The sequence below is a fragment of the Suillus subalutaceus genome (assembly GCF_016647625.1).
Source record: "Suillus subalutaceus strain FC151 chromosome Unknown DFJ58scaffold_153, whole genome shotgun sequence".
Taxonomy (NCBI): domain Eukaryota; kingdom Fungi; phylum Basidiomycota; class Agaricomycetes; order Boletales; family Suillaceae; genus Suillus; species Suillus subalutaceus.
Window position 1 is genome coordinate 40,518 of NW_024540402.1, and position 23,674 is coordinate 64,191.

The 23,674-nt window shown below is 45.8% G+C and overlaps 7 protein-coding genes across 7 annotated transcripts; 4 read left to right on the forward strand and 3 right to left on the reverse strand.

The window, feature by feature from the left end:
• Window positions 1-29: 29 nt before the first annotated feature.
• DFJ58DRAFT_668133 (small GTPase superfamily) lies at window positions 30-909 on the reverse strand (the record flags this gene model as incomplete). Its single annotated transcript, XM_041382671.1, has 5 exons — window positions 30-402; window positions 454-487; window positions 542-633; window positions 761-786; window positions 844-909. 5 exons carry the CDS (start codon window positions 907-909, stop codon window positions 30-32), a joined length of 591 nt encoding a protein of 196 aa, XP_041238307.1.
• Window positions 910-1,703: 794 nt separating this feature from the next.
• Window positions 1,704-4,335, forward strand: DFJ58DRAFT_668161 (uncharacterized protein; the record flags this gene model as incomplete). The annotated part of the gene is made up of 3 exons (XM_041382676.1): window positions 1,704-2,054; window positions 2,109-2,664; window positions 3,947-4,335. 3 exons carry the CDS (start codon window positions 1,704-1,706, stop codon window positions 4,333-4,335), a joined length of 1,296 nt encoding a protein of 431 aa, XP_041238308.1.
• Window positions 4,336-6,222: 1,887 nt separating this feature from the next.
• DFJ58DRAFT_845929 (P-loop containing nucleoside triphosphate hydrolase protein) lies at window positions 6,223-11,149 on the forward strand (the record flags this gene model as incomplete). Its single annotated transcript, XM_041393224.1, has 18 exons — window positions 6,223-6,262; window positions 6,558-6,688; window positions 6,745-6,970; window positions 7,025-7,228; window positions 7,284-7,462; window positions 7,531-7,816; window positions 7,886-8,109; window positions 8,168-8,419; window positions 8,489-8,597; window positions 8,633-8,922; window positions 8,976-9,278; window positions 9,332-9,511; window positions 9,574-9,751; window positions 9,814-10,028; window positions 10,084-10,152; window positions 10,211-10,712; window positions 10,771-10,882; window positions 11,059-11,149. The coding sequence occupies 18 exons, from the start codon at window positions 6,223-6,225 to the stop codon at window positions 11,147-11,149; spliced, it is 3,591 nt and encodes a 1,196-aa protein (XP_041238309.1).
• A 1,669-nt stretch (window positions 11,150-12,818) lies between these two features.
• Window positions 12,819-13,815, reverse strand: DFJ58DRAFT_733627 (uncharacterized protein; the record flags this gene model as incomplete). The annotated part of the gene is made up of 6 exons (XM_041386318.1): window positions 12,819-12,911; window positions 12,968-13,100; window positions 13,210-13,350; window positions 13,409-13,473; window positions 13,535-13,637; window positions 13,694-13,815. The coding sequence occupies 6 exons, from the start codon at window positions 13,813-13,815 to the stop codon at window positions 12,819-12,821; spliced, it is 657 nt and encodes a 218-aa protein (XP_041238310.1).
• Window positions 13,816-14,576: 761 nt separating this feature from the next.
• On the forward strand, window positions 14,577-15,120 carry DFJ58DRAFT_860798 (uncharacterized protein; the record flags this gene model as incomplete). Its single annotated transcript, XM_041394020.1, has 2 exons — window positions 14,577-14,670; window positions 14,721-15,120. The coding sequence occupies 2 exons, from the start codon at window positions 14,577-14,579 to the stop codon at window positions 15,002-15,004; spliced, it is 378 nt and encodes a 125-aa protein (XP_041238311.1). The 3' UTR covers window positions 15,005-15,120.
• Window positions 15,121-17,346: 2,226 nt separating this feature from the next.
• DFJ58DRAFT_718672 (uncharacterized protein) lies at window positions 17,347-18,833 on the forward strand (the record flags this gene model as incomplete). The annotated part of the gene is made up of 9 exons (XM_041384507.1): window positions 17,347-17,388; window positions 17,416-17,456; window positions 17,514-17,658; window positions 17,692-17,811; window positions 17,873-17,989; window positions 18,035-18,100; window positions 18,124-18,177; window positions 18,360-18,667; window positions 18,716-18,833. The coding sequence occupies 9 exons, from the start codon at window positions 17,347-17,349 to the stop codon at window positions 18,831-18,833; spliced, it is 1,011 nt and encodes a 336-aa protein (XP_041238312.1).
• Window positions 18,834-18,882: 49 nt separating this feature from the next.
• DFJ58DRAFT_860804 (uncharacterized protein) lies at window positions 18,883-20,464 on the reverse strand (the record flags this gene model as incomplete). Its single annotated transcript, XM_041394021.1, has 5 exons — window positions 18,883-19,122; window positions 19,153-19,215; window positions 19,256-19,549; window positions 19,774-19,819; window positions 20,127-20,464. The coding sequence occupies 5 exons, from the start codon at window positions 20,462-20,464 to the stop codon at window positions 18,883-18,885; spliced, it is 981 nt and encodes a 326-aa protein (XP_041238313.1).
• Between the last annotated feature and the right edge of the window lie 3,210 nt (window positions 20,465-23,674).

The following is a 23,674-nucleotide window of genomic DNA, read 5'->3' on the forward strand; positions in this document are numbered from 1 at the left end:
AAGAAAAATGCAAGCCCAGAAGAAGCCCCTCACATCACCACGCATCTACATTTCTTACAATCCCTGTGATCCTTTGGTGGTTTGCCTCCCAGCGTTCCTACAGTTCCAGACTCTATCCATTTTGGTGGCCGCAGGGCTTGTACTATGTTTGTGAAGAGGAGCTCAACATTATATGCTGTCCGAGCTGATGTCTCTAGGAATTTGCACCCAAACCTTTGGGCAAGTGCAAGGCCCTCCTTATATGAGACTTCTCGTTCATGCGTCACATCGCATTTATTGGCTACAAGGATGAAGATAGGTTTTTGGTGCTTGACTTTGACCAAAGATTGTTGGAAGGCCTCGAGCCGTTCAAAGCTGGATCGTGCTGTGATTGAATAAACCAGAATAAAGCCCTGGCCCTCCCTAAATAGAGGTTTATATTTTGATACAGTGCAAGAGCAGACATTTACTTACCGAACCCATTGGTCACGCAAATTGGCATACTCTTCTGCATGAATGTTAGATAGATGAGCTGAAGTTCCAACAGGCCAGCCAGTCTTACCCTGCCCAGCAGTGTCAATAATTTCAATGCAACTCCTCTTGTTATCCACAATTAACTGCTTTCTATAAGAGTCTTCTATTGTTGGATCATAACTCTACAGGCGCTGCTGAGTCAATGGATGGGAGATAGCATGTACTGGAATACATACCTCTGTATAATTTGACGGTGGGATTGTCACGGTTGCTAAATTAATATAGAATGCTGAGGCTACTACTAGACTCACCAACAAAACAGCTACGAGAAAACTTGAAGGAAATACTTGTGAGCGTGGGGTAGATATGAACTGCTTTATGATGACCCACTTGAATAGCCAAAGCAGTTTTGCCAACACCGCCATGGCCCAACATGACAATTCTCCAATTATCCATATGAGCTAATATAACAATGTAGATTAGCAATGAGAGAGCACTCAGTAAGGGGTGCAAAGAAAGATGCAGAAATGGAGAATAAGGTGGTAGGAGCGTGGAAAAGATGAGAGAAGAAGAAGAAGACGCAGAGTTTTTCGTAATATTGCTCCAGGGCCCCAGCAGCCATACTTAAGATAGATTCTAGGCTGGATTAAAATTCTGATTAATTTTGGAGACGCTACTGTGAAAGAGCTTATGCAGTATAATTATTTCTTCTAGTACTACCACTACCATTTATCACCCTCAAAACTAACATCCTATTTTGATATTTTAGTGCATGTTACGGAAGTGGTCTCATATTTGCAACATTCTGAAATGTCCATAAATACTAGCATTGGAGATGGCCCAAATGCATAGGTAGATCAAATGCACGCTGATCTTTCCTGACTAGATAACTTATGTAATGTTACATCCCATTTGTAGTTGGCCAATGAAAATAATTTATTTTTTATTGTTAATTGCAAGCAGTTTGAAGGTATCATACTCAGTCATACTGGCCAACGCGCACATTGGCTTTCTAATTTCTTGACATATCATGCCACCACGCACATTAAAATACCCTGAATTGGCCAGTCTACCTCCAGCTGAGAGACAATAGGAACAAGTGAAGCGGTGGGTTCAGGAGCATCTCCAGAATATGATAAGATATTGAGCTGTTGCGTTGTGGCATGTTATTGTATGGGGACCAAAGCTTACTCTAGCTTTACTTTTGGGACTTTAGTCAATTGGTATTAACCACCATGCATTACTCACGCATGCAACCCCCTGATGAGGATCTACCTGTGATCCAGGTGTCTTTGGGAGAATTTGTTTTGGCTGCTGAACAAATGTTCACTGTGCCAGACCAACTAGAGGCTTTTCTTCGCTTCGTCCTTGCTGGACGTCTACAATACCACGATGAGCATGCTCGTATATCTATAAATGCTAGACAAGGAGCTCTTGCACCTCACATTTCCAAATACCAACTGTACAGAGACATTGACTCTGTTATAGGCATCACAAAGGATTTACCATTCCAATTGCATATGGCCATCTTTCCCTTGGCATCGTTCCGTGATAGCCTTACTGAAGACAATCATTTAAAATGCCCTCTATCTTCTCCCAAGGTGTGTATACTCTTGTCCCAACATCTACCATTCTGAGGACTAAATTTTTATTAGGGTGTCATAGGCATTCCACTTTACAGAATTCCCAACATGGCCCTGGGGAAAGTTGATCGACGTCATATTACCCGCATCTTTTTTCCTAGATTGTATCACCAAGGCCAAAATCCTGCTATTCCTCCAGAGACAATGACCCTAATCTATGAAGAATGCCTTCGGCCTGCAGTTATCAGTCTTAATCCTGTTGATCAGAGCCGATGGCCTATCACGTATTCAGCAGCCATGACTTTATATCGTGATCACAAGGGACGATTTCACTTTGGCACAATCGATTTTCCTTCTCATCTCCTGGACCAGTTGGGAAGCAAACTTCTGGAATTGTTTCAGATACAAGATGGGCTTCAGGATGCATTTTTTGTTCATGAGCTTCGAGGAACAAAAGGGGCATCTCACCATAATCTCCATGATGCAGAAAAGAGACGTGCAGCTTTCAATGCTGTATTTCATCTCTTTGACATGTCAATCATCAGGCCAGAGGACTGGGTGGTTGATATTGGGCTGGAAATCCAACACCAAGGTTGCATATTGCAGTGGCTTACCAAAGGACATCGACGTTTACTTCAATTCCTTTTACCATCTACCCCTGGACACAAAATAGATGCCATCCTTGCTTCTCAGTCTCAATATCATTGTGACCTCTCAGCACAATTACAGGATCTTGGAGGATTCCGTGCCCTTCCAGGTTCCCGTGGAAAGGACGATAATGTTTACTACATAAATGCCTACACAACGGACAAATCTGCAACCTATCAACTTCACGATGGCATATTTAAGCGTCGTCAAGCATGGCACTTATTCCCTGCAAGCATAGGAAAGCTGCTGAAGGATCTCGAGCGTATTGCAGAGTTATTTCGCCTTTGTGGAGGTTCTCCTAAAGGAGGTGGACATGAAGGCAATGCACGGCTGGAGATTCGAGTACCCCTCAGTCTGGCTGACAAAGTACTGTTGGAAATGCCAGACAGCATAATCCAAGATACAGTCGTCACATTTGATTGCAAATTATTTTGGTGAGTACTTCTATCCCTGGAGTGTGTTATATGTAGTGTACTCAGGCTGATGTGAAACCCAACTTAAAGGTACTTCAAGTACTACCGTATGGCTGCGCTTTATCATGTGGTCCAAAATCTACAAAGAGCCAACCAAGCTGCTCGTCTCCAGCATGCATCATTGAAATTGGGAGCGCTTGTTACTTATCAGATCAATGCGCTCATTTACCGGCCAGCAGAGGGTCGTGCAGAGAACATCTTGCTGGAAGCTTCCTGCCAGCATGTATCTGAGCCTTCTGATGCAATTGGACTAAGCGCTTGTCCAATAATGTATAGGAGGGGCACATACTTCCTATCCGATATCATCAATGATGCTGGGGCTTATCGTCTTCCTGATGTCAGACCAATTGACATCGATGCCTTACTTGCTCTATATCGAAGGGATTTCATGGAGGACATTGAGGTGGAGTTTTCAGACTCTTCCATCTCAAGCAAGTCAAAGCATCAAAGCATCAGCCGCCTGTCAAGGAAGCGCAAGACAACATACCGAATCCATGATGGCGACCCCTCAAGTGATAGTGAGGCAGATACTGGCGTTGAAGAAGATTTTGAGAGCCTGGAAATGCAGAGAAGCGTCCATGGGTCTACCTTTGACAAAGCCCCTTCTACAGTGACTATGGATTTAATCATCTCCACCGAGCTATCAGCTATTCAGCGTCAATTCCCATCAGATATCTTTCAGCTTGCACCATTTCCAAAATTAGCCTCAAAGTCCCCTTGGATTCTGCTAGATCCAGCGCAGAGGATGCATGCCAAAATTGATGTCTTCTATTCACTGGATCTCAGCAGAGTTTTTTAATCAAGTTCAATACCGAGTTATCAGCGAAGCTGATTGGAACAACCTGGTATTCCAACGCTACTTTCCAGCCAAAGGAACCACTGCAGTTAAAGCACTTCAACATTTCCCATCTGCCTCCTATTATCGGCAATGGCAAGCTCTTATGGCTCGGCTTGATGAAGATAAAGCAACGATGGTTCAAAACAATCAGCTGATGCAATGGTTTAACAAACTCTACTGGGTGCCTCATCCTGAAAGCGATCGTATGTGGTCAACGAAAACAGGCGGCAAGGAGTGGATACCATTGCCTTTTGGAGAATGTGGGAATTGCCCACGTATAGCAGTCAATCCAAGATTTCATGGTAAAGATGCACCACGCCTAGATGAAGAAACCTCTTGAAGGCAATGCTATTCTCTTTAGCGTCACAAAATTACATTTTATTTTTCTGTAAATAACCATACTGTCTATATGGAACCTTAGCTTTAGAATATATTGAATGCAAAAAAATAGATGCTCCCAGGACGTCCATAACTACCAGTAATACCTGACCTGATTTCCAGAAAATCCAAACTTCAGGGCCAAGTCTTATTTGATTTCCATATAGTTGGCAATCACATCTAAACCCAATCTGCATATCTCCATAATTGCAAGGCAGAAACTAGATGCTCGGAGGAGATCCTTGACAGCAGTGGGTGCAACCCTTTTTCTTTCTAATTGTAAGTAACGTCCTAGTGTAATATATCACCTGTCACTTCAGAAACTGGCCTGATTTTTAGGAAGTCTGAATCTCAGGATCAAGTCTTATTTTATTTTCATATAGTCCGCTACAGCAATCAGATCTAAATATTATCTGTATATCTCATAACTGCAAGGCGGAAACTAGATGCTCCAAGGATGTTTTTGACAGCTTAGCAATTACCACCCTGATTTTTAGAAAGTCCATCTTACCACCCAACCCTTTTTCTTTCAAATTGTAAGTAACGTCATACCATAATATATCACCTGGAAAGAGCTGGCCTGATTTTTAGAAAGTTCATCTTACTGCCCAACCCTTTTTCTTCCCGATTGTAAGTAACGTCATACCATAATATATCACCTGGAAAGAGCCGGCCTGATTTTTAGAAAGTTCATCTTACTGCCCAACCCTTTTTCTTCCCGATTGTAAGTAACGTCATACCATAATATATCACCTGGAAAGAGCCGGCCTGATTTTTAGAAAGTCCATCTTACTGCCCAACCCTTTTTCTTTCTGATTGTAAGTAACGTCATACCATAATATATCACCTGGAAAGAGCTGGCCTGATTTTTAGAAAGTCCATCTTACCACCCAACCCTTTTTCTTCCGATTGTAAGTAACATCATACCATAATATATCACCTGGAAAGAGCCGGCCTAATTTTTAGAAAGTTCATCTTACTGCCCAACCCTTTTTCTTTCTGATTGTAAGTAACGTCACACCATAATATATCACCTGGAAAGAGCTGGCCTGATTTTTAGAAAGTTCATCTTACTGCCCCAACCCTTTTTCTTTCTGATTGTAAGTAACGTCATACCATAATATATCACCTGGAAAGAGCTGGCCTGATTTTTAGAAAATTCAAACCTCAGGGCCAAGTGCAACATAATATATCACCAGTCGCATACGCAGCTATGCCAATCAGATCTAAATACAATTTCATGCTTCCAAGGCAGAAACTGGCCTGATTTTTAGGAAGTCTGAATCTCAGGGTCAAGTCTTATTTTATTTTCATCTAGTCCGCTACAGCCATTAGATCTAAATGCAATCTGCATATCTCATAATTGCAAGGTGGAAACTAGATGCTCCGAGGACATCCTGGACTAGCTACCGATGCTGGCAAAGGGTGCCTTTTTGGCATATGCAAGTAATTGCCATGCTTCTTGACTGCCAGCAATGGCTAGACTGATAATTAGATCTAAATACAATCCCCATATCTCATAATTCTGAGGGAGAAACTAGATATGTCCCAAGGACGCCCTTGACAGCCAGCAATGGCTGGCCTAATTTTTAGGAAATCTGAAACTCAGGGCCAAGTCTCATTTTATTTTCATACAGTCAGCTACCTAATTAGATGTAAATGCAATCTACGTACGTCTTAATTCCAAAGCAAAGACTAGATGCTCCGAGGACATCCATGACTGTGAGCAATGGCTGGCCTAATTTTTGCGAAGCGCATCTCAGGGCCAAGTTTAATCAGAGAATGCTATATGTACAGGGAATAGTTCATAATTTACTTCCAACTACAACTCCCCTCTTTCTCTCAAAAAATGCCTACAATTACTATGGCTGGCGCTCTCCTAGTACTCAGTGCGCCTTCTCATGCAGAAGAGGCTCATCCTTTTGTCAATATGCCAGATGAACGGTCTATGGCCAGTCTAAGTGGTGCCCACAATATTCCTTGGTGTTGGCCTGCATGGCAACAGCGCACAAAGCTTACTTCAGCTCCCTTCTCTGCCACAATAAACGAGGATACTCCCTGCAATTGGAAATTACCTGAGGCCAATCAGGCCGTCTGGACCTTTGTCTCAAATTTTTGGGCTGTTGAAGATTCTGCTCAGGTGGATTATATTAAAAAAAAACCGTACTGATAATGATAGCAAAGGTCGAGATCTGTGGCTAGACTATTTCCATACCAAATGGTCGGACTGGAAAGTCAACAGGACTGTTGATGCTGTTCTTGCTGAACGCAGCCTTGACCCATACTCTGTTATGAAGCGTTTGAAAGTTGCCAATGTAAGATTTATTTACTTCCCTTCCTATACAGTCTGCTTATTGACAACTCAAATAAGTTGCCAGATCTTGCCGCCTCCCAGGTTGCTCTGGCGTACCCTAGCTTGGCCAATGCACTTTTTGGCCCTGATTCTTTTACGGAGGATGGCATTGCTGTTAAAGAGCCAGTGCGGCGCTTCCTTGACACCCTAGCAGCGCACCTTTGGGCAAAGTATAGGAAGTCTATTGGACGAGAAAGGGGAAGACTTGGGAAGTTGAGAAACAAAATTGATGAGAGGTGGCAAGGTAGGTTTTTTTTCGCTCCTGATGTCTTCTTAATACCAAATAATCTCTATCTAGAATTCTCGTCTCTTGCAGAGCAAAATAAATCACTACTAGATGCTGAATCCATTAGGACCTGGCTAAAGGACGTGGATAGCCTTACGAAAATTCTTACTCGATATGGAGATCAGGAGTCACTGAAGCAGCTTTCCAACCAGCAAGAAATGCTCAAGGATCTTCTTCAAGGCTTAGGGATAGAAGTGATAGGGGGAAGCCCATGCCGTATGTTAACTCAATACTTCTTTTACTTTTATTTTCTCACTTTCTCCTATGATAGGTCTACCTAAGCCTCTCCGTCAAGCGCTTTCATTCCTGGCAACTGAGCAAGACATAACTCTGCTTGCTGCCTCCATCCAGGATCAGTTGAAACATTGTGATCCTGATGCTATGCCCGCTGATTCAATACCTGAATTGATCCTGATGCTGCCCACGACTGCTCCTTTCAATGGTCTGAAGGTGTAGAAGAATTCAACAGTATGCCTGAAGCAGATCTATGGGCCATTCTTGGGCTTCCAGAAAAACAGATACCGTTCTTTAATCTTTTACAAGACCCCTATGGCAACTGCGACCCTTGGACTGAGAGCGGTCAAACCTGGTTGAAAGATCCAAAGAATGGCGAACCACTTGCTCTCCGTTGGCACCAGCTTGTAGGCCTGATTAAGATGGTCAAGAATGCATTTTCCGGAAGTCCGGTTCTACTTATGGACGAAGTGGGACTAGGGAAAACAATTCAAGTTACGGCTTTAATTGCCTTACTGGCATTCTACCGGGAATTCTATGCCGTCCATAACTGCTTTCCAGGCAAAATAGGTAAGAGCCTCTTGTTGCCATCTAGATAACGCCTCAGATCTGACCTAAATCTAACAAGCTGCCAAGCAGTGAGGAGTACCTCAGCTAATATTCCAAATCTTCCCATCATACTTGTTATTCCTGCAAACCTTGTGCCTCAGTTTACCTCGGAGTTGCACCGATTTCTTCAATATGGAGCCTTCGACGTCCTACCATATCTAGCTACTTGGCGAAGCAGGCAATCCTGGTGGAAAGATATATGGAGTAGATCAATGCAGCCAGAAGGGCGGCGCATCATCATCACAACTCCCAAGGTATTGATGAGTTTCAATTTTCAGAGCAAAAGCTCAATATTGTGGTTTGTTCTCCTAGGCTTTAGAATCTGATTGCGAACGCATTTTTGAGCCAAGCACACTTAGCCCAACAACAAGTCCTCGACAGAAAGTTAACTATACTATGGATGCCCCTACCACAGCTTATGGACGAGATTTCCTGTTGGGTTTGGTTGACGAGGCGCATAACTACAGGAATGTCAGAAAGGGTTATTGGGCAATATTTTGCCTTCGTGAAAGATGTCGTGCAATAGTTGCCATGACTGCCACGCCTATTACATCTAGACCTCTTGTGAGTAAAGCCCCTCCATTTTATTTTATTATTTTATTCAGTTTGCAATGCTAACTTCCTTCTTCATAGGACATCTGGAACATTGGGCGGTGCCTAGGTCTAGAGCAATTTGGCAGCTCTTATGATGATGAGGCCCTGAAAATGGAGCGCCAACTCCGCACTGCTGCTGCCAAGGACCGTAAGCGCTTTAAACAAGGCGACCGTATCTCCAAGATAATCATGGGACGGTAATGGGGAATGCTGATATTGAGGTTCCCAGTCTGTACCGAAGTCAGATGCTGGCTTGGATTGACGTCATCCGCAAGCGATTTATAGGCATTGTCATACGGCGCACTATTTGGTCTGTTGACTATCAGGGAGCAAGAATCTCAGGCTTGGCTCCATTTGAGGAGCATAATCTCCTTGTGAAGCTGTATAGCCATGAGGTGGAGAATCTCGAGCTCATTGCTAAGGATTTAGTTGAGGAAGGTGGCGCTCGAGCTGCAAAGTTTGCTTCTGGCTCTGTATGATTTTTATCAATTCCTAATTGACGCGCTTATAAATTGAATTCCTCCAGGATTTCTACATGCGTGTTCGCAGGGCTTTGTTGCATCCAAGCTGCAACCCTGGATACATATGGACCAATCCTTCAAATTTGGATGAGTGGGCAAAGGATGCCTCTCGCAAACTGGACGTCCTTGCACAAGTAATTCGTTACCACCATGAGAAAGACAACCGTCCACCTCTGCGCATCGCAGATGATAAACTGGTAGCATCATCTGCAAATCCTGATGTTGTTGAGGGCATTGTAGATCTCACGCCCTGTGACAAGATTCTTGTCTACTGCGCATTCCCTTCTAGTTACACACAAGTGATGAAGGTATCTGATCATCCTCATTTGTTTGGCTAGCAATTAAACTATTTGAACTGCAGGTCCTGGCGCTCTATGGTATCCAGACTTTACAGATCTATGGCAAACTATCGATGTCTACTAGGACTGATATCATTGCAGAATTCAAAAATAGTGGGAGAGATGGCGCTCGTGTCTTAATCATCTCTAATGTTGGGCTGACTGGTCTCAATCTACCTTGCGCTAACATATTGATAATTGTGGTGAGCATTTACTTTCTGCGCTTCTTTATCATTGTTCAATGCTTATGTCTCTTCAAATATAGGACTCCCTATGGTCTGCCACTGATGAAGGGCAACTGATTGGACGGATCTACCGCCCACCTCAACAAAAAACTGTTCACATTTACCGAATTGTGGCTGCTGATACTCAGGACGTCTTTCTGAATAACATGGCCTTCAGTAAAGCAGCCATCCTTGAAGCTTTTACAGGCGCCACCCCAAGTTTACGCATGTATCCTTTTGCATCTTCACTATACTAGGAACTTTAATTTACCTTCATTCAGGGTCTTTATTCAATGGCGAGGAGGAAGCTGATGGGACTGATGAACTTTCAGACATTGAAGATGTCCCTGTGAAGAAGGCGAAGGCGGATGCAAAGTCTCCAACAGCTATGCCCCCAAAAAAGAGAAGAGGAAAGGCACAAGGTCATAAGGCAGTAGGCGTACCTTCTGCCAACAAAGATGCTGTCTTTCAGAAGATCGTAGTTCCTGGCCTTCCAGTAAGAACTCAAGTATTTTGCTATGATTCTTCTGACCCTACCAAATACTTCTCAGACGGTTGAGAAGCCTGCTCCCAGCTTGATTACAGATGGCAAGAGTAGGGATGTGGGAGCGGAAGCTCAGGTAGGAGTTTCATTACCGCTGTTTGCAAAAACTGCCTTTAAACATTACTGCTCACTAGGTCTCCATAATCGTCTTGGAGGAGGACTCTTTACGCAAACCAGAGTCTCTGCCAGCTCCCAGCTTGATTACTGATAGCAACAAATCCAAAGCCCTAGTCATTACTGCTGACGGTAGATCCAAAGAAGAATTTAGGCCAGCTACCTCTGGAGGTCCTACTGAAGTTGATTCATCCACTACCTCTGGAGGATCTACCGAAGTCAATTCAGCCACTACCTCTGGAGGTCCTACCGAAGTTGATTCTTCCACTACCTCTGGATGTTCTAACAAAGTCAATTCAGCCACTACCTCAGGAGGTTCTACCGAAGCCAATTCATTCCAAGGGCACCCAAGCTCCCCCATCATTCTGCCTGTCAAGCGACCAGCTGAAACTTGTTATGATGATCTAGAGCCAAAAGCTCAAAAATCCAAAACAGGAGACCATGCGTCTACTCTTCTATCTGAGATGGAGCAGGCAGGAGTAGCAGTGGACCAGTTTGTCACTTTCCTTAAATTCTTCCAGAGTGAGCGCAAATTTCTCTCCTTCATCACCTATCCAGTCTAACAACTTTTATATGACAGATTCATCCTCCCAGAATCCAGACCACCCATTAGCAATGTTTGTTCCAGGGTTGGGCCTTGCCAGCGGCCTCTCTACTCCCCCTCCATTAAACCCTAGTACTAGTAGCAAAAAGTAAGCAGACTTGAACGAATGATTGTTATAGCAAGTAGTCCTTCCATTTGTTTTCCTATAATCTACTGGTCTATTACGCTTTGTTTATTTCTTCTGCATTTGGTAATTCAAGAAGCAATCTTGGATGAGCGCTAGGATCAGCTTATGAAGCTAAGACAAATCTAAGGTCCACTTAGAATCAATCTGGGAGCACCTCTAGGGCCTGGGAGCTATCACAAATTGGGCGCAACTCAATCAACAAATGAGCAAATGCTCTTGCTTATCTAGTTGAAGGGGGAGCTGTAGGGTAGGATCTGCTCAGGACGCTCAAGACCAATCTATGATCTGCTTAGAACGCCTCCCAATCTATGAGCGCCTCTAGGGCCTGCGAGCAGAATCCCACAAAGTAAAGGCTCTTTATTTCTAGTTGAAGTAGCCAAAGCTTGAGAGAGAGGATAGGATCTGCTCAGGACGCTCAAGACCAATCTATGATCTGCTTAGAACGCCTCCCAATCTATGAGAGCCTCTAGGGCCTGGGAGCTGGATCCAACAAAGTAATGGCGCTTATCAAGTTGATGGAAGCATCGGACAATCTGCTCAGAACGCTCAAGACCAATCTATGGTCTGCTTAGAACGTCGCTCAATCTATGAGCGCCTCTAGGGCCTGGGAGCAAATCGGAGAGCAATCAGCCTCAATAGCAAGTTATATGTAACAATGAATATCTTGTTATGTAAGCTCAACAAATGGCACCATTTTGAATTTTTAAATTGTTAAGCCAATCAGAAGCTTATATGGTTGTCAGGGCGCCTATGTCAATCAAGATCTTAATGGTGATATCCAGGGCACAGTAAACTAATAAGTCAGGGCGGTTGCTTTTTGTTATGCTGGCATAAAACCTCCACATATCTACATATCAACTCAGTTGGAGCAATTTCTGCAAATGGCAGGAAGATGTGGCTGAATTTGAATGCAACCGGCATATGCTTGCTTCAAACTTAACTATGGCAAGTTGTATACGCTGTATTCAAGCTACATTTCAACAGCTCTGCTGGATGTACAACATAGCCAATATACCAAATGCCAAACATCAGTAAGCATCTCACGATACTTTGACAGTTAGATCCACATTATCAGCATCATGATCAAATTGCTCCATCTCACCATCCTTTCGCAGTAAGATCCGTGTTCTCCGCATCATGATCAAATTGCTCAACTCAGACCTGAATCGGTATGGCAACGTTCTACAGTATCAATACTGTTGGGTATATTGGCCGCCAGCGCGCATACATCTTGTTATCCTAGGGAGCTCTAAGTTCCATCAAGTCAGCTTGCGAAGCCTTTCACCATCTAGTTAGTTCAGACGTTGCGCATTGCTCATTGCTCAGATATAATATATCCACATAATGAATTGTATTGCGTTCCGTTGGAACAAGAACTCGCGATACAGCGTAATGTACAAAAACGGAAGTCAATGCAGCGCAGAGTCCAGAAAAGGCATGCATCAAGAATGGAACTTGAGAGGAATGAGTCTAGAATGAAAACGGAAAAGTGTGAAAGCGCGAAAACTGAGTGAAATAAGTCCTGCAATCAAAGGTATGAGTACTAGACAAACACGACAGGGAGCAACGACCATGCAACAAAAAGAACAGTTCGTCAACATCCAGCGCGTTTGCTTCCTTGCACATCCATGCAGGAGGGCGCTCTGGGGTACCTGTGAACAATGATACCATCAGCAGCGGGAAAGCAATATAAAGTCGACGAGCCTATTCTTACCCTTCCCCTTCAACTGAGCCTCGCGAGCAGCCATGTTTCGACCGTCCGTTGGCTATGCGTCCGTTGGTGATGCGTCCATTGGCGATGTCATCGCGCGCTTCTTAATCTTCTGTTAATTCACTTGACGCAGGTAGATAATGAGCAGCGGCAGGTGGAAGCGGAGCGGGAGGTAGAGAATCAGCGCTAGGAACCGGAGAACTTAATGGACCGGGTGGGCGGAGGGGGATCAGAGACCGCGGGAGCTATATCCCATGCAGAAGGGCGCTCTGGGGGTACCTGTGAACAATGATACCATCAGCGGAGGGAAAGCAATATAAAGACGGATCACGCACCACCAGAGAATGGGGGTATTCCCACGGCACCATCATGACGAGATCGCGCGCTTTGTGAGGATAGGACATCGCTGAGGCGTTGTCAGCATCAGGGAGCAGCTCGACAGACGCACACGCTGAAAGCGGGATGTCACTATGTCACTATCAGCGTCAGGCAAGCTGTCCAAAGGACGAGACCACGCACTGTATCATTGAAATCGCGCTGTCCAAATTCCAGCGCACCTCATCCAACGCCTACCTACCACGCCCGCATTTGAATGGCATGTTGAATGGCGTGCTCGGAGAACCCATCTAGACAGTAGATTGTCGGGCGCATAGGCTGCTCATTATGCACATCCCAGTTGGCTTGCAGGCAACGCCTTGATGTGATTTTAGGGTTAGGGCTTATCTATATATGGAAATACGTCCCAGGACGGACCCTAACCCTAAGATCTGTTGTACTAGCGTAGACTTGCGTCCTCCATCTTGACTTCGATATCCCATGCAGAAGGGCGCTCTGGGGGTACCTGTGCTGAGTTAATGGCGGAGTAATGGATGAAGTGTTTGCCTGCAACCCCTGCTACAAACGAAAGCGAGGAAAATCCAGAAGAAGCGCAGGATGACGGCGAATGGGCATCCGAGGGCTTGTATTGACAGGCCGGCGGAGTACGTATTGACGATGTTGTTGGTGCTATTCCTGAATTAGTACATGCTACATGCTACAAGGAGGTATTCGCGCATTCTTACATAACAGAAAGCGCAAAGGACGAATTGGTCAAAGCGACCCCAAGGAGAGAGAACTTGCGTGATTGGGCGCCCGTTGAGCCGTCCGCAAATACGACGATATGCGCGGGATCTGTGATTGTCATGAGCGCTGCGCCAAGGCTCTTAATGAAGCAGATGCGGATGAACAGGCCGAAGAATGTAAGCAGGAACCCACAAATAAATATACATAAGTTGATTCCAAATATAGAAGGTCCGCTTCAGACCACGCTCCGCTGCGCTCGCGCCTCACTGGTGCACTCATCATGAGTATGTGATATTCAGGCGTTTTCAGATGACGCCGCCGCCGCCTCTATAAGTGATAATCCCACCCACTTAATGGTCTTGCTTATGACGACACCACTGGTACTGCTTCTCTTCACAATACATCCTCCCGTACAGCCAGATTTCTGCATCTACCTTCCTGTGAGTCTGCTACAAGTATGTGATCGTCTGAGGTCAAGCGCTAACTAGATTTTTCAGGCCAGATTATGAACATCGCGCTAGATTTGATAGGTGTGGTCGTGATTACAATGCTGGAGGGTGAGATATGCAGCTGCAATACTCAGTGATATTGACTTGGCTCAAACATCATGCTAGTCATTGTGATCACTCAGTTGCACGCCATGTATCAGCATTCCAGAATGGTGCTGATAATTCTCATCGTCGCCTTTCTGGCTATCGCTGTTACCAATATAGTGGTAGCCGTAATAACAATGAAGCATTTTTCAAGAGGTAAGTTTACTTATGGATGACGAACTTTCAAAGTGCATCCAGCTCATTGACGCATTCCAGAGGAGCTTATTCTGTCTTGGACCTGTTGGCGCACTGTTGAATTCGAGGGACATGTGGTCCTTGTAGATTCCATATGCTGGATACTTGGCACTGGATGAGAGGTCCTCATGTGTACGATGTTTTAATTCGGAACGAGACCTTGAAGGTAAAGCTTTTCGATACAGTCGGTTAGTGCAGTTCGCCGCTCTTTGGCGTTCGTTACTGAACTGGATTACAGGTCTTGGTGAGGGCCCTGAAGGAAATTCCCCCGATAAGGACGCTCGAGGAATTCTGAAGAAGCTCCTTCGAGATCTTATGAAGCAAACTGGTATTCATCTCCTCATGTACTGCGTGCGGGGTGTGAGAGTGACGAAGGCGCTCTGCTGCAACTACGTTTTAGTCCGCTCCGAAGTGAAGGAGAGAGTTCCAATCGTTCTTGTCGCCAGGAGTTTAGAAGACAAAGGAGAGAAATGGAAGAATGGTGGAGTGATAACGAGCGATCCATCTCAGACTTCGGGATGACCTTTACTGGTCACGCATGTGTCACCACGGTGACTATCGATAAATATGCAGGGGATAAGCTCAAGCGGCGCCACAAACAGTCATGCCATTCCGTCTGTCGACTTATCGAGCAGTATCACCTGTCGGAAAGAGTTCAAACTCCACACTTAGATGTCGGCCGATGGCTACATGGCGCTATCCAGCAGGTATCAACAATGACCACAAGGTACGTAGTTTTGGGATACTCGTACACATATCTTACCAACATGATGAACAGGAAAAAAACATAAATATATCGTACTTGCTGAGGAGACAGCGGCAAGCGCTGGTTCACTCGCTAACCTCATGGTGGCACAGGAGGTAGCGCCCACAGCTCCCGACTTGCAACTCTGTACGCTGCAGTATATAGAGACTGTCGACCTGTATGACGAGATTTCAAAGGCATTCGAAACCATTCGATTTGAAGACCCGCATCTGGAAATCAAAGAGCACTCGATCCCTCCCGAAATGCGCGCGAGATGCGTAGTCATCAGGTGCTCCTTGTGCCCTATTTTACCAACATTGATGAGTAGGAACGAGGATCAAAGTATCATACTCGCTGGGGAGACAGCCGCGAGCGTTGGTTCACACGTAAACCTCATGGCAGGAGATGAAGCAGCGCCCATAGCTCCCGATCGCGACGTGCAACATTGCATGTTGCAATGTTCAGAGACTGTCGACTCCGATGACGAGACATGCGAGGCGATCAAAACCATTCGAGTCGAGGACCCGCATGTTGGAATCAAAGAGCGCCCTATCACTCCCGACATCGATGATGGGTGCGTAGTCTTCAGAAGTTCCTTGTGTCGTGCTTTGCCAACATTAATGAGTAGGGACAATGGAGTCGTACTCGTGGGGGGAGAAAGCGGCAAGCGATGGTTCGCGCGGCAACTTAGTAGTGGGAGGCGGGGGTAGCTGACATAGGACGCCGTATGCTGCAATGCTCAGAGATTGTCAACTCAGATGACGAAACTTCCGAGGCGCTCGAAAAAAACATTCCACTCGAGGACCCGCACCTGAGAATCAGAGAACCGACATTGATGAATCGGAATAATGATATCGTACTCGCTGGGAAGACAGCAGCAAGTAATGGTTCTCTTGTCAACCTCATGGAGGGAGATGTGGTAGCGCGCACAGCACCTGACGTGCGACGCCGTGTGCTGCAATGGTCAGAAAACTGTCCATTTCGATGACAGGACTTCTTACGCCTCGTGGACCCGTGTTTGAGAATTAGAGGATACGCCATTATCCCTCCCCAAACGATTACAGGGTGCATAGTCTTCAGATTCTCTTCGTACCAAATTCGTCTAATTTGATTGGTAGGAACAAGATCCCAAGTATTGTGTTCTTTCGTCAACTCGACCTGCATATGGGAATCACAATGTTCCTTGTCCCTCCCAACATGTATGCAAGGTGCGTAGTCTTCAGGCGTCCCCTGTACCGCAGTTTGATTTTATCAGTAGGAATAAGCATACAATTATGATGCTCTTTTGGTAGACTGGAGTGAGCAAAAGCTTACTCGTCAACATGATGGCGAGAGAGAAGGTAGCGCACACAGCTCCTGACATGCGATGTCGTCTATTGCAGTGTACAGAGACCGTCGACTTGGATGACGAGATTTCCGTCGAAACGATTCGACTCGAGGACCGACATCTGGGCATGATAGAGTTGCCTTATCCCTCCCAGAATGTGTGCAAGGTGCGTAGTCTTCAGATGCTCTTCGTACCATAGTTTGTCTAATTTGAACAGTAGAGACAAGTACGAGCTTGTCGTGCTCTTTTGGCAGACGGGAGCAGGCAAAGGTCACTCATCAACCTCATGACGGGAGAGGGGGTAGCATCCACACCTAACATTCAACGCCATATACTTCTTTGTGCCATCCACACGGACAAGAAGGAGCTCGAAATCACATGCGTTCCGAATGCCATAGGGAACATAGTACCACACGCTTCTCATCACATCCCGCCAACACTACTCTGCAACAGAATCGAGCGATGTAACCGACGTCTTTTCAGGTGCGATTCGGAGGAGGATTCCAGCTATGTAAAAGGCATGCAGGTTGTAGGATTCGGAATTGCAGTCCTTTGAAATCATACCAATGCACCGATCAAAATGACCCCAGACACATGGGGGGTGCTAGTTGGAACTCCTCGCAGGGGCAAAGATCAGTTCGAGATAGCACAAGTCGTAGTCATAATGGAAGAAGTGGTGAGGATCATTGGTGAGTGTTGCACCTGGTCGCGGACAAACCACCGACAGAATATCAATAGCGCGGGAGAGCTTGGTCAATGAAACCATGATCTTGAGTTTCCATAGCTAATTCGATGATATCTTGTGGATTTCGAATTTTGTTTTGGGCGTTATGTGTTCACCTTAGTAGTTGATTTACAAAGGTTTTCCTTCTCACTCGACTCGCACTCCCAGACAGATCCTAGTGTAGACACCTGCACTTCATTCGGTACTTGCAAAAGAGCTGTCCTACTCGTCCGAGTCATAGAGGCTCTAAAGCTTTACGTTTCGATTTCATCGCAGAACACCCGCCAGAACCTGCGTCACTTTTCCATCATAACATCCTAACTCTGCCACGCGGATTGACTGCCACTCATCCAGACCGATCATTCAAGTTCATGTTTAACGTGTAGTCTGACCCACCGACCACCGCTCTTCAGCGACTCAAAGGTCTTACCACGGGATCTCTACCCACCTTCGTGGATGTAGGAGGAAAATTTGGAGGCTCTTCCATCCATGAAGATTCTATCATACATCAGCTAAACGCTGCAGGCAGGAAGGTATGTGCTGACTTTCTCTTTGTACTCCGTTTCCTCAGTACAATATACAAAGGAAAGATAGCTCTCGCTGGTAATGACACTTGGCTCACCCTTTAATTTTCCAAACGCCTTTCAGCCAAACATGTTATTTCCCTTTGACTCCTTCAACGTCGAAGATCTTCACACTGTAGACCAAGGCGTCATCGATAATCTTCCCTTGATACGACATCATCAAAACTCGTAGGATTTCACCATTGGTCACGGTTCAGGCGTCGACCATGCAGGTCACAGAGTCGGCCCAGATCATCCCGTCCTCAGAAAAAACTCGAGCAGATGAACACTCTTTTGCGCGATATCGTTGCAGCTATGGACGATGATGCCCTCCTTGTAATACTCAGAGATGGGTAATCATGGCGGTGACAGCGTCCTAGAGACAATGTCAGCTCTCTGGATCTGTAGCAAGGTTCCTCTTTCCCTTCCAGAATACACAATTCCAGAGGCCGTTCTACCGGTGATCACATTCCCAGACACTCCGGTCCTCCATGGCCATGTCCGGCTGACAGACTTAGTGCCAACTATCTCCTTACTCTTCGGTCTCGTCATCCAATTCAATAAACCTCGGAACCGTCATTCCAGAACTTTTCGATCGAGATTCCGACGGTTCATCTTTGCGGAAAGCCATAGGACACAATGCAGCTCAGATCGAATGCTATCTCAATGCTTATCGATCTAGCTCATCCAGTAAGGTGCTTGGTGCTGCCTGGCGTGATTTCTCCCTCGCCTGGGATATAAATGCGATGGACGGGAATCACCGTCTCATTGTGCTTGATAGCTTTACTCGTTTGGCGTTATCCGCTTGTCGTGTTCTTCGGGCTCAGTTCAACGTTTTCCTGATAGGGACTTGATTGGCCGTCATTGGTTTGAGCATCGTCGCCGGCTGGGTGTTGTGCTCCAAACTCCGAGATATTGCGGACGTCAAGTGGGAAAAGTGGATGACAAAATCTGGTGGTTGTTCAGCGCCTCTGTTGTGGGATCTGCCCTAGGATACCTGGCGCACGTTGTCTTGCACGAGTATTTGGACGGTGCTACCATTCACCGGACCGTGCTCTTCGCTGCCACAATCTCATCGTCATTCGTCATAATACCTATCACCCGCACCAAGATCACCCTGAAATCCGTCAAATCACTCCCCATTTTCCTCATTCTGCCCACCCTATGTTTCGCATTAAACTCATTCACAGTGTGGGGAGACTGCATCGTGCTCTTTTTCCTCATCTCGTCTATCGTGACCTCCGTCATTATAGGCTTCACAGTTCCCACCTCCTGGCTACGCTACCGCATATTAGGCTTTTCTACTCTCACCCTATATGCGTGCGCCCCGCGGCTATGAGCACCCTCTGCAGGAACACCCATACTGCACTGTTGCTTTTTATATGTCCAAGTCATCATCAGCCCCACCACTCACAGTACTCCTCGCCTTCCCTGTTGCTATTACATTTCCCCGCATCGCTCGGTGCATAATCAAAATCTCGAAATCAGACTCTGGTCTCGCCGAAACGTTCATCCCGTTGTTGTTCGCACCGTCTTTAATTGCTAGCACGATGTTCTGGGTGCTCGAATTGGTAGACTCTGCGCAGGTCCTGGGAGATATGGGTGATATTCTGAGGGTGACGAGAACGGTGTTGGCGAGGACTACCACTGCTGTTATCTTGATTGAGGGTTTGTTGGTTTGGTGGACATCGCCTGTTTGCCTTGCGATCTCCAAAAGCCAAGCGAGTGAGGCACCTGTATAGGAAAAGACTGTTAGGCTTTGCCAACGCATTCGGTTCTTTTTATCTCATATTCTGGCTCATGTTCTTCAGTGGTTGATGATAGATCGTCTTCGGACTCTCATCTATCCCTCTTCGCATCTAGAGATCATCGAAAGCGTGACGTCCACAGCCTAAACAGTGCGTTTGCATCCCCCGCATCTTCCCAACTCACCAATACTAATCCAAACCACGACCTCTCATTCTCAGAAATCATACCCCTAGCGACGCACGTGTATTACAGTGCAGACCACCAATTGACACTTTCTTCTATCCGATGGAAATGCACATTTATCCTTGGAAAGATGCTTTCCTTTCCCTTTTACTCATTTCCGTTGCTATCAATGATTTTGGGTCCTTTTTCCTCGAAGCACTGGTGGTGCCGCCGATCGTACTATGGAACTTCCCTCACCCAAACGCATCTTTCTCTTCTTCGATTTCCTTTGTAGTACATTCGGCGCGTAGTGCTTACTCCAGAGTCCTTTTATTGCGTTAAGCAGTGCGTTGATAAGGTGGTCACATGCTTACTTGGTAATGCGATGAGCCATCGACAGGAAATGCTCTATGGTCATGTCTTCCAGCATGCGGTCTTTTCCAACTCTGAAGATCATGTAAGGACATTTGTTGGTCCCATCATTGTGCTTATGATGGTCGTAAAGCACAAGGAATCTAGCCGGTTTTTTAAACTTTCGATCTATCCAGATGGCACGATTGTCCAGGACTACCTGAGGTTGAAAGTAGTCGTTCATGTCAAGGAGTTCGAAATGACCGTTACTGAACTGGTTGATTCTGATGCGGACAAATTGACCGTTGTTAAAGTTGAAGTTGAAGTATACGGCAGTGATGAATTTAATTGTGCCAGTCATAGCGGTAGCACGTATGTTGGAAGTTTTTTATGGGCTCTTTCATGCTGATTGTTTATATAGCTCCTATTTTTCTCCTATGATAATTACTAATCCATAAGCTGGTAGCGCAGTGGCAAAACCTGCTACCTGCTTTGGCAGTCGCCGTACCATCATCAGTCGGCGGTCCAACCATATAGGTGTAGGCAGCTTCGTCATGGCAAGGGGTAAAATGGTCCCCTTGCCATGACTAAATTTCCGGCAAGGGGACCATTTTGCCCCTTGCCATGACGAAGCTGCCCTGGCACGATCTTGTCAAAGTCAGAATATTAGGGCATACTATCCATCACGGCTGAGTCGTCACCCCCACAAGTCGTCACGACCTAAATATCTTACTCAATTCTTACTTCCACACATAATTTACAACTTCAATCAATGTTTCTAACATGTACCTTTCATTGCGAGGTTGAACGACTGATTTTAATGAAGAAATGGTGAGGTTCTTTGAAAGCGGCCAAAGTCACGCAGAACTCACGCTGGTGACAGCCAGCCGAACGCTGCCATGGCGGAGTTCTAAAGCATATGATACTAGCTGTGACGACTTGTCAGTGAGCCGACGACTCGGAGATGGCTCGACAAGATAGCCGCCGCTCGAAAGGTAAATCACGAGCATCACGGGATCCCACATATGAGCAGCGGATCCAGGCAGGGTATCACGAACAAGATCTACAAGACCATCAAAGAAGCTGCGTTGGCTCACAATGGTAAGCTGCTATTTCACCCTCACTTAATTGCAGGTTCTTACTACTTCATCAAATTAGGTACCACGCACAACTTTGGGCGAGCGGCATTCGGGGAACATAAATCACGTCACGAGGCAAACGCAGATTGGCAGATTCTCACGCCTGCACAAGAGCAGACTATCCTCGACTCGTGCAACCTCAATTCATCAATTGGCTAAACCCCTTCACCCGAAGCAGTTACGTGCTCGACATCACGGAGGACATAATTCTCATTCTCATGTAGCACATCCTGCATCAGGGCGCATTCGACAACTATCAGATAAAGGTCGTTGGTCCTTCATCAGGGCATTTGCGAAGTCGGAGATGCGGTGGGGGACACAGGCGTCCACCTTTTCCTAGTTAGTAATGTCCTACATAGGGTACTGTACCACACATGGACATGAATTGGAATTTTTTTTTTTTTTAAAAAAAAAAGGTCGTTGGCATCGCCGCCGCTAATAGATTGGACGGCAGACGCAAAGACCTTTATGAAGAATCGCGCGTCACGATCGGGATCCGTAACCTGGTTGAAAATTTTACTGCAAACGAGCAGAAGCAAGCTTGGTTAGGAGGGGATAATATTAATCTGTCCGCGTCGTTGACACATAAGCTGAAGGAGTTACTTCAGGGGAATTCGTGCCTGAGAAGGAAGGATCTTGTCACTCATCTCACTAAGCGTTGCGTTATTTCTCGAGAAGTCGCAAAACGGTTGGCTGATATGATCAAGCACGATGTAGAAGCTACTTGACTTTACCCTTTCGACAACTTTATGCTCATCCGATTATGAAAATTTCCTTTGCCCTTGCCATTAATACGTCACACATGGATTTATGCTATGTACGTATTCCAGTACAATGCTCTCCATATGCGAATGCGGTGGCGAGGACCACTGGGGCCGTGGCCTGCGTGGCTCAAGATGAACTAGGTTCAATGAATTCTGAGAACCAATACAGCGAACGTGAATGCGGTGGCGATTGAGATGCACGTTCTCCTCGCGAAGTAAAGCAACGAATTGTACTAAATGGCAGTGATGGTGAAATAGGCATAGTTGAGCGCTTGGATACGAAGTTGGCCTTGTACTTGCGGCATAGGAAGTTCGAAGGATCGCAATGACGCTCATGTCCTAAGATAATAATAGCTGCATATCGATAGCCATGTGGTACGTTCAAGTCTGGTTTGATGTGTAGACCGGGGAGCCGCGGCTGGGCGTGTTTTTGCAGGTTTTTGCACCATGAGTATCCAAATCGAACGCTCGATGATGAAGAAGCCTTTCGCAAAGATGTTTGTTGGATCGGGCGGCTATAATCCGTGAACATCGCGCAGAATAATCACCCGAGAACCTCACCGCTGCAATTGTAGATACAATCATATGAACGTAACTGGCAAATATTAATGATTTCCGTTCCTTGTTTCAAATACGACCGTGACAATAAGGAGGCTCACTATGGTCCTGGGGCGTAGCGTAGATAACAGCAAAAACTGGGCACGTTCGGCAGGTGAATCCAGGCCAACAGAGGCGAAACTGTGTATACGTGGAACTCCCACTGAGGATACCAGAAAATTTGAGGGAGCCCCAAGATGCGGACTCATCGATGAACGCTTTGTACACCTTATCAATGTGCAGTCTGCGGCAGCCGTCTTGTTTTATATGATTGATTATTGAAGTGATCACGAGCTTCTGAACGAGTCACCAGATCATTTATAAAATGACAATTAACCTCCTTCCAATTTCATAGTGTGTACAAGTGGCCCGGTCGCTGTGCAATTGGAAAGTCGTCAGGTTTCTGCCCCGCAAAGACTACAAATTGAAAAAATGCGGAGCATTTGATACGTAGAGGTCGGGCCGTTCAAATTCAAGGAGCGCACAATATAATCGCGTACGATGGTAGACAAGCGAAGTGATTGGACTAGGTTTTCATATTGCCGTTGGATGATGATGAGAGCACTTCAAACAATTTGATTCGGTACCGGTACGTCATTTACCGTGTGAATCCTAGCTACTACTTAGGAAGGTCATGCCACTGAAACGGAACTCACCGACTAGTCGGAGGCGACCATTGAACCTACTACTATTATAGAGTCAAGACCGGCGATGATCGCACCCATGTACATCATGTGCCAATAACTTGAACCAATACCGTTACAAAATTTCATTTGAACCACTGGCAGATAACGCCTTCAAGCCTCCCTGGTATAATCTCAGAAAGCTGAAATTTAAAGCGACTAGTTCAGGCGTCCGCGCGCACATGACAGTGCGTATATACATATCACTATTCACCAACATTCAAGTTACAATTGTACCCAGATCGAACTTTGAGCACCCGCGTCATTTGTTTCGCCGTTCACGATCCACGATAAGGTTCAACGTTCCTAGTTACAACCTCGATCGGAAGTACCGTTGTTTCCTACGGCCCTTCGGCCATCCCATTAAGCATGCGTCCGCTTGAAGTAT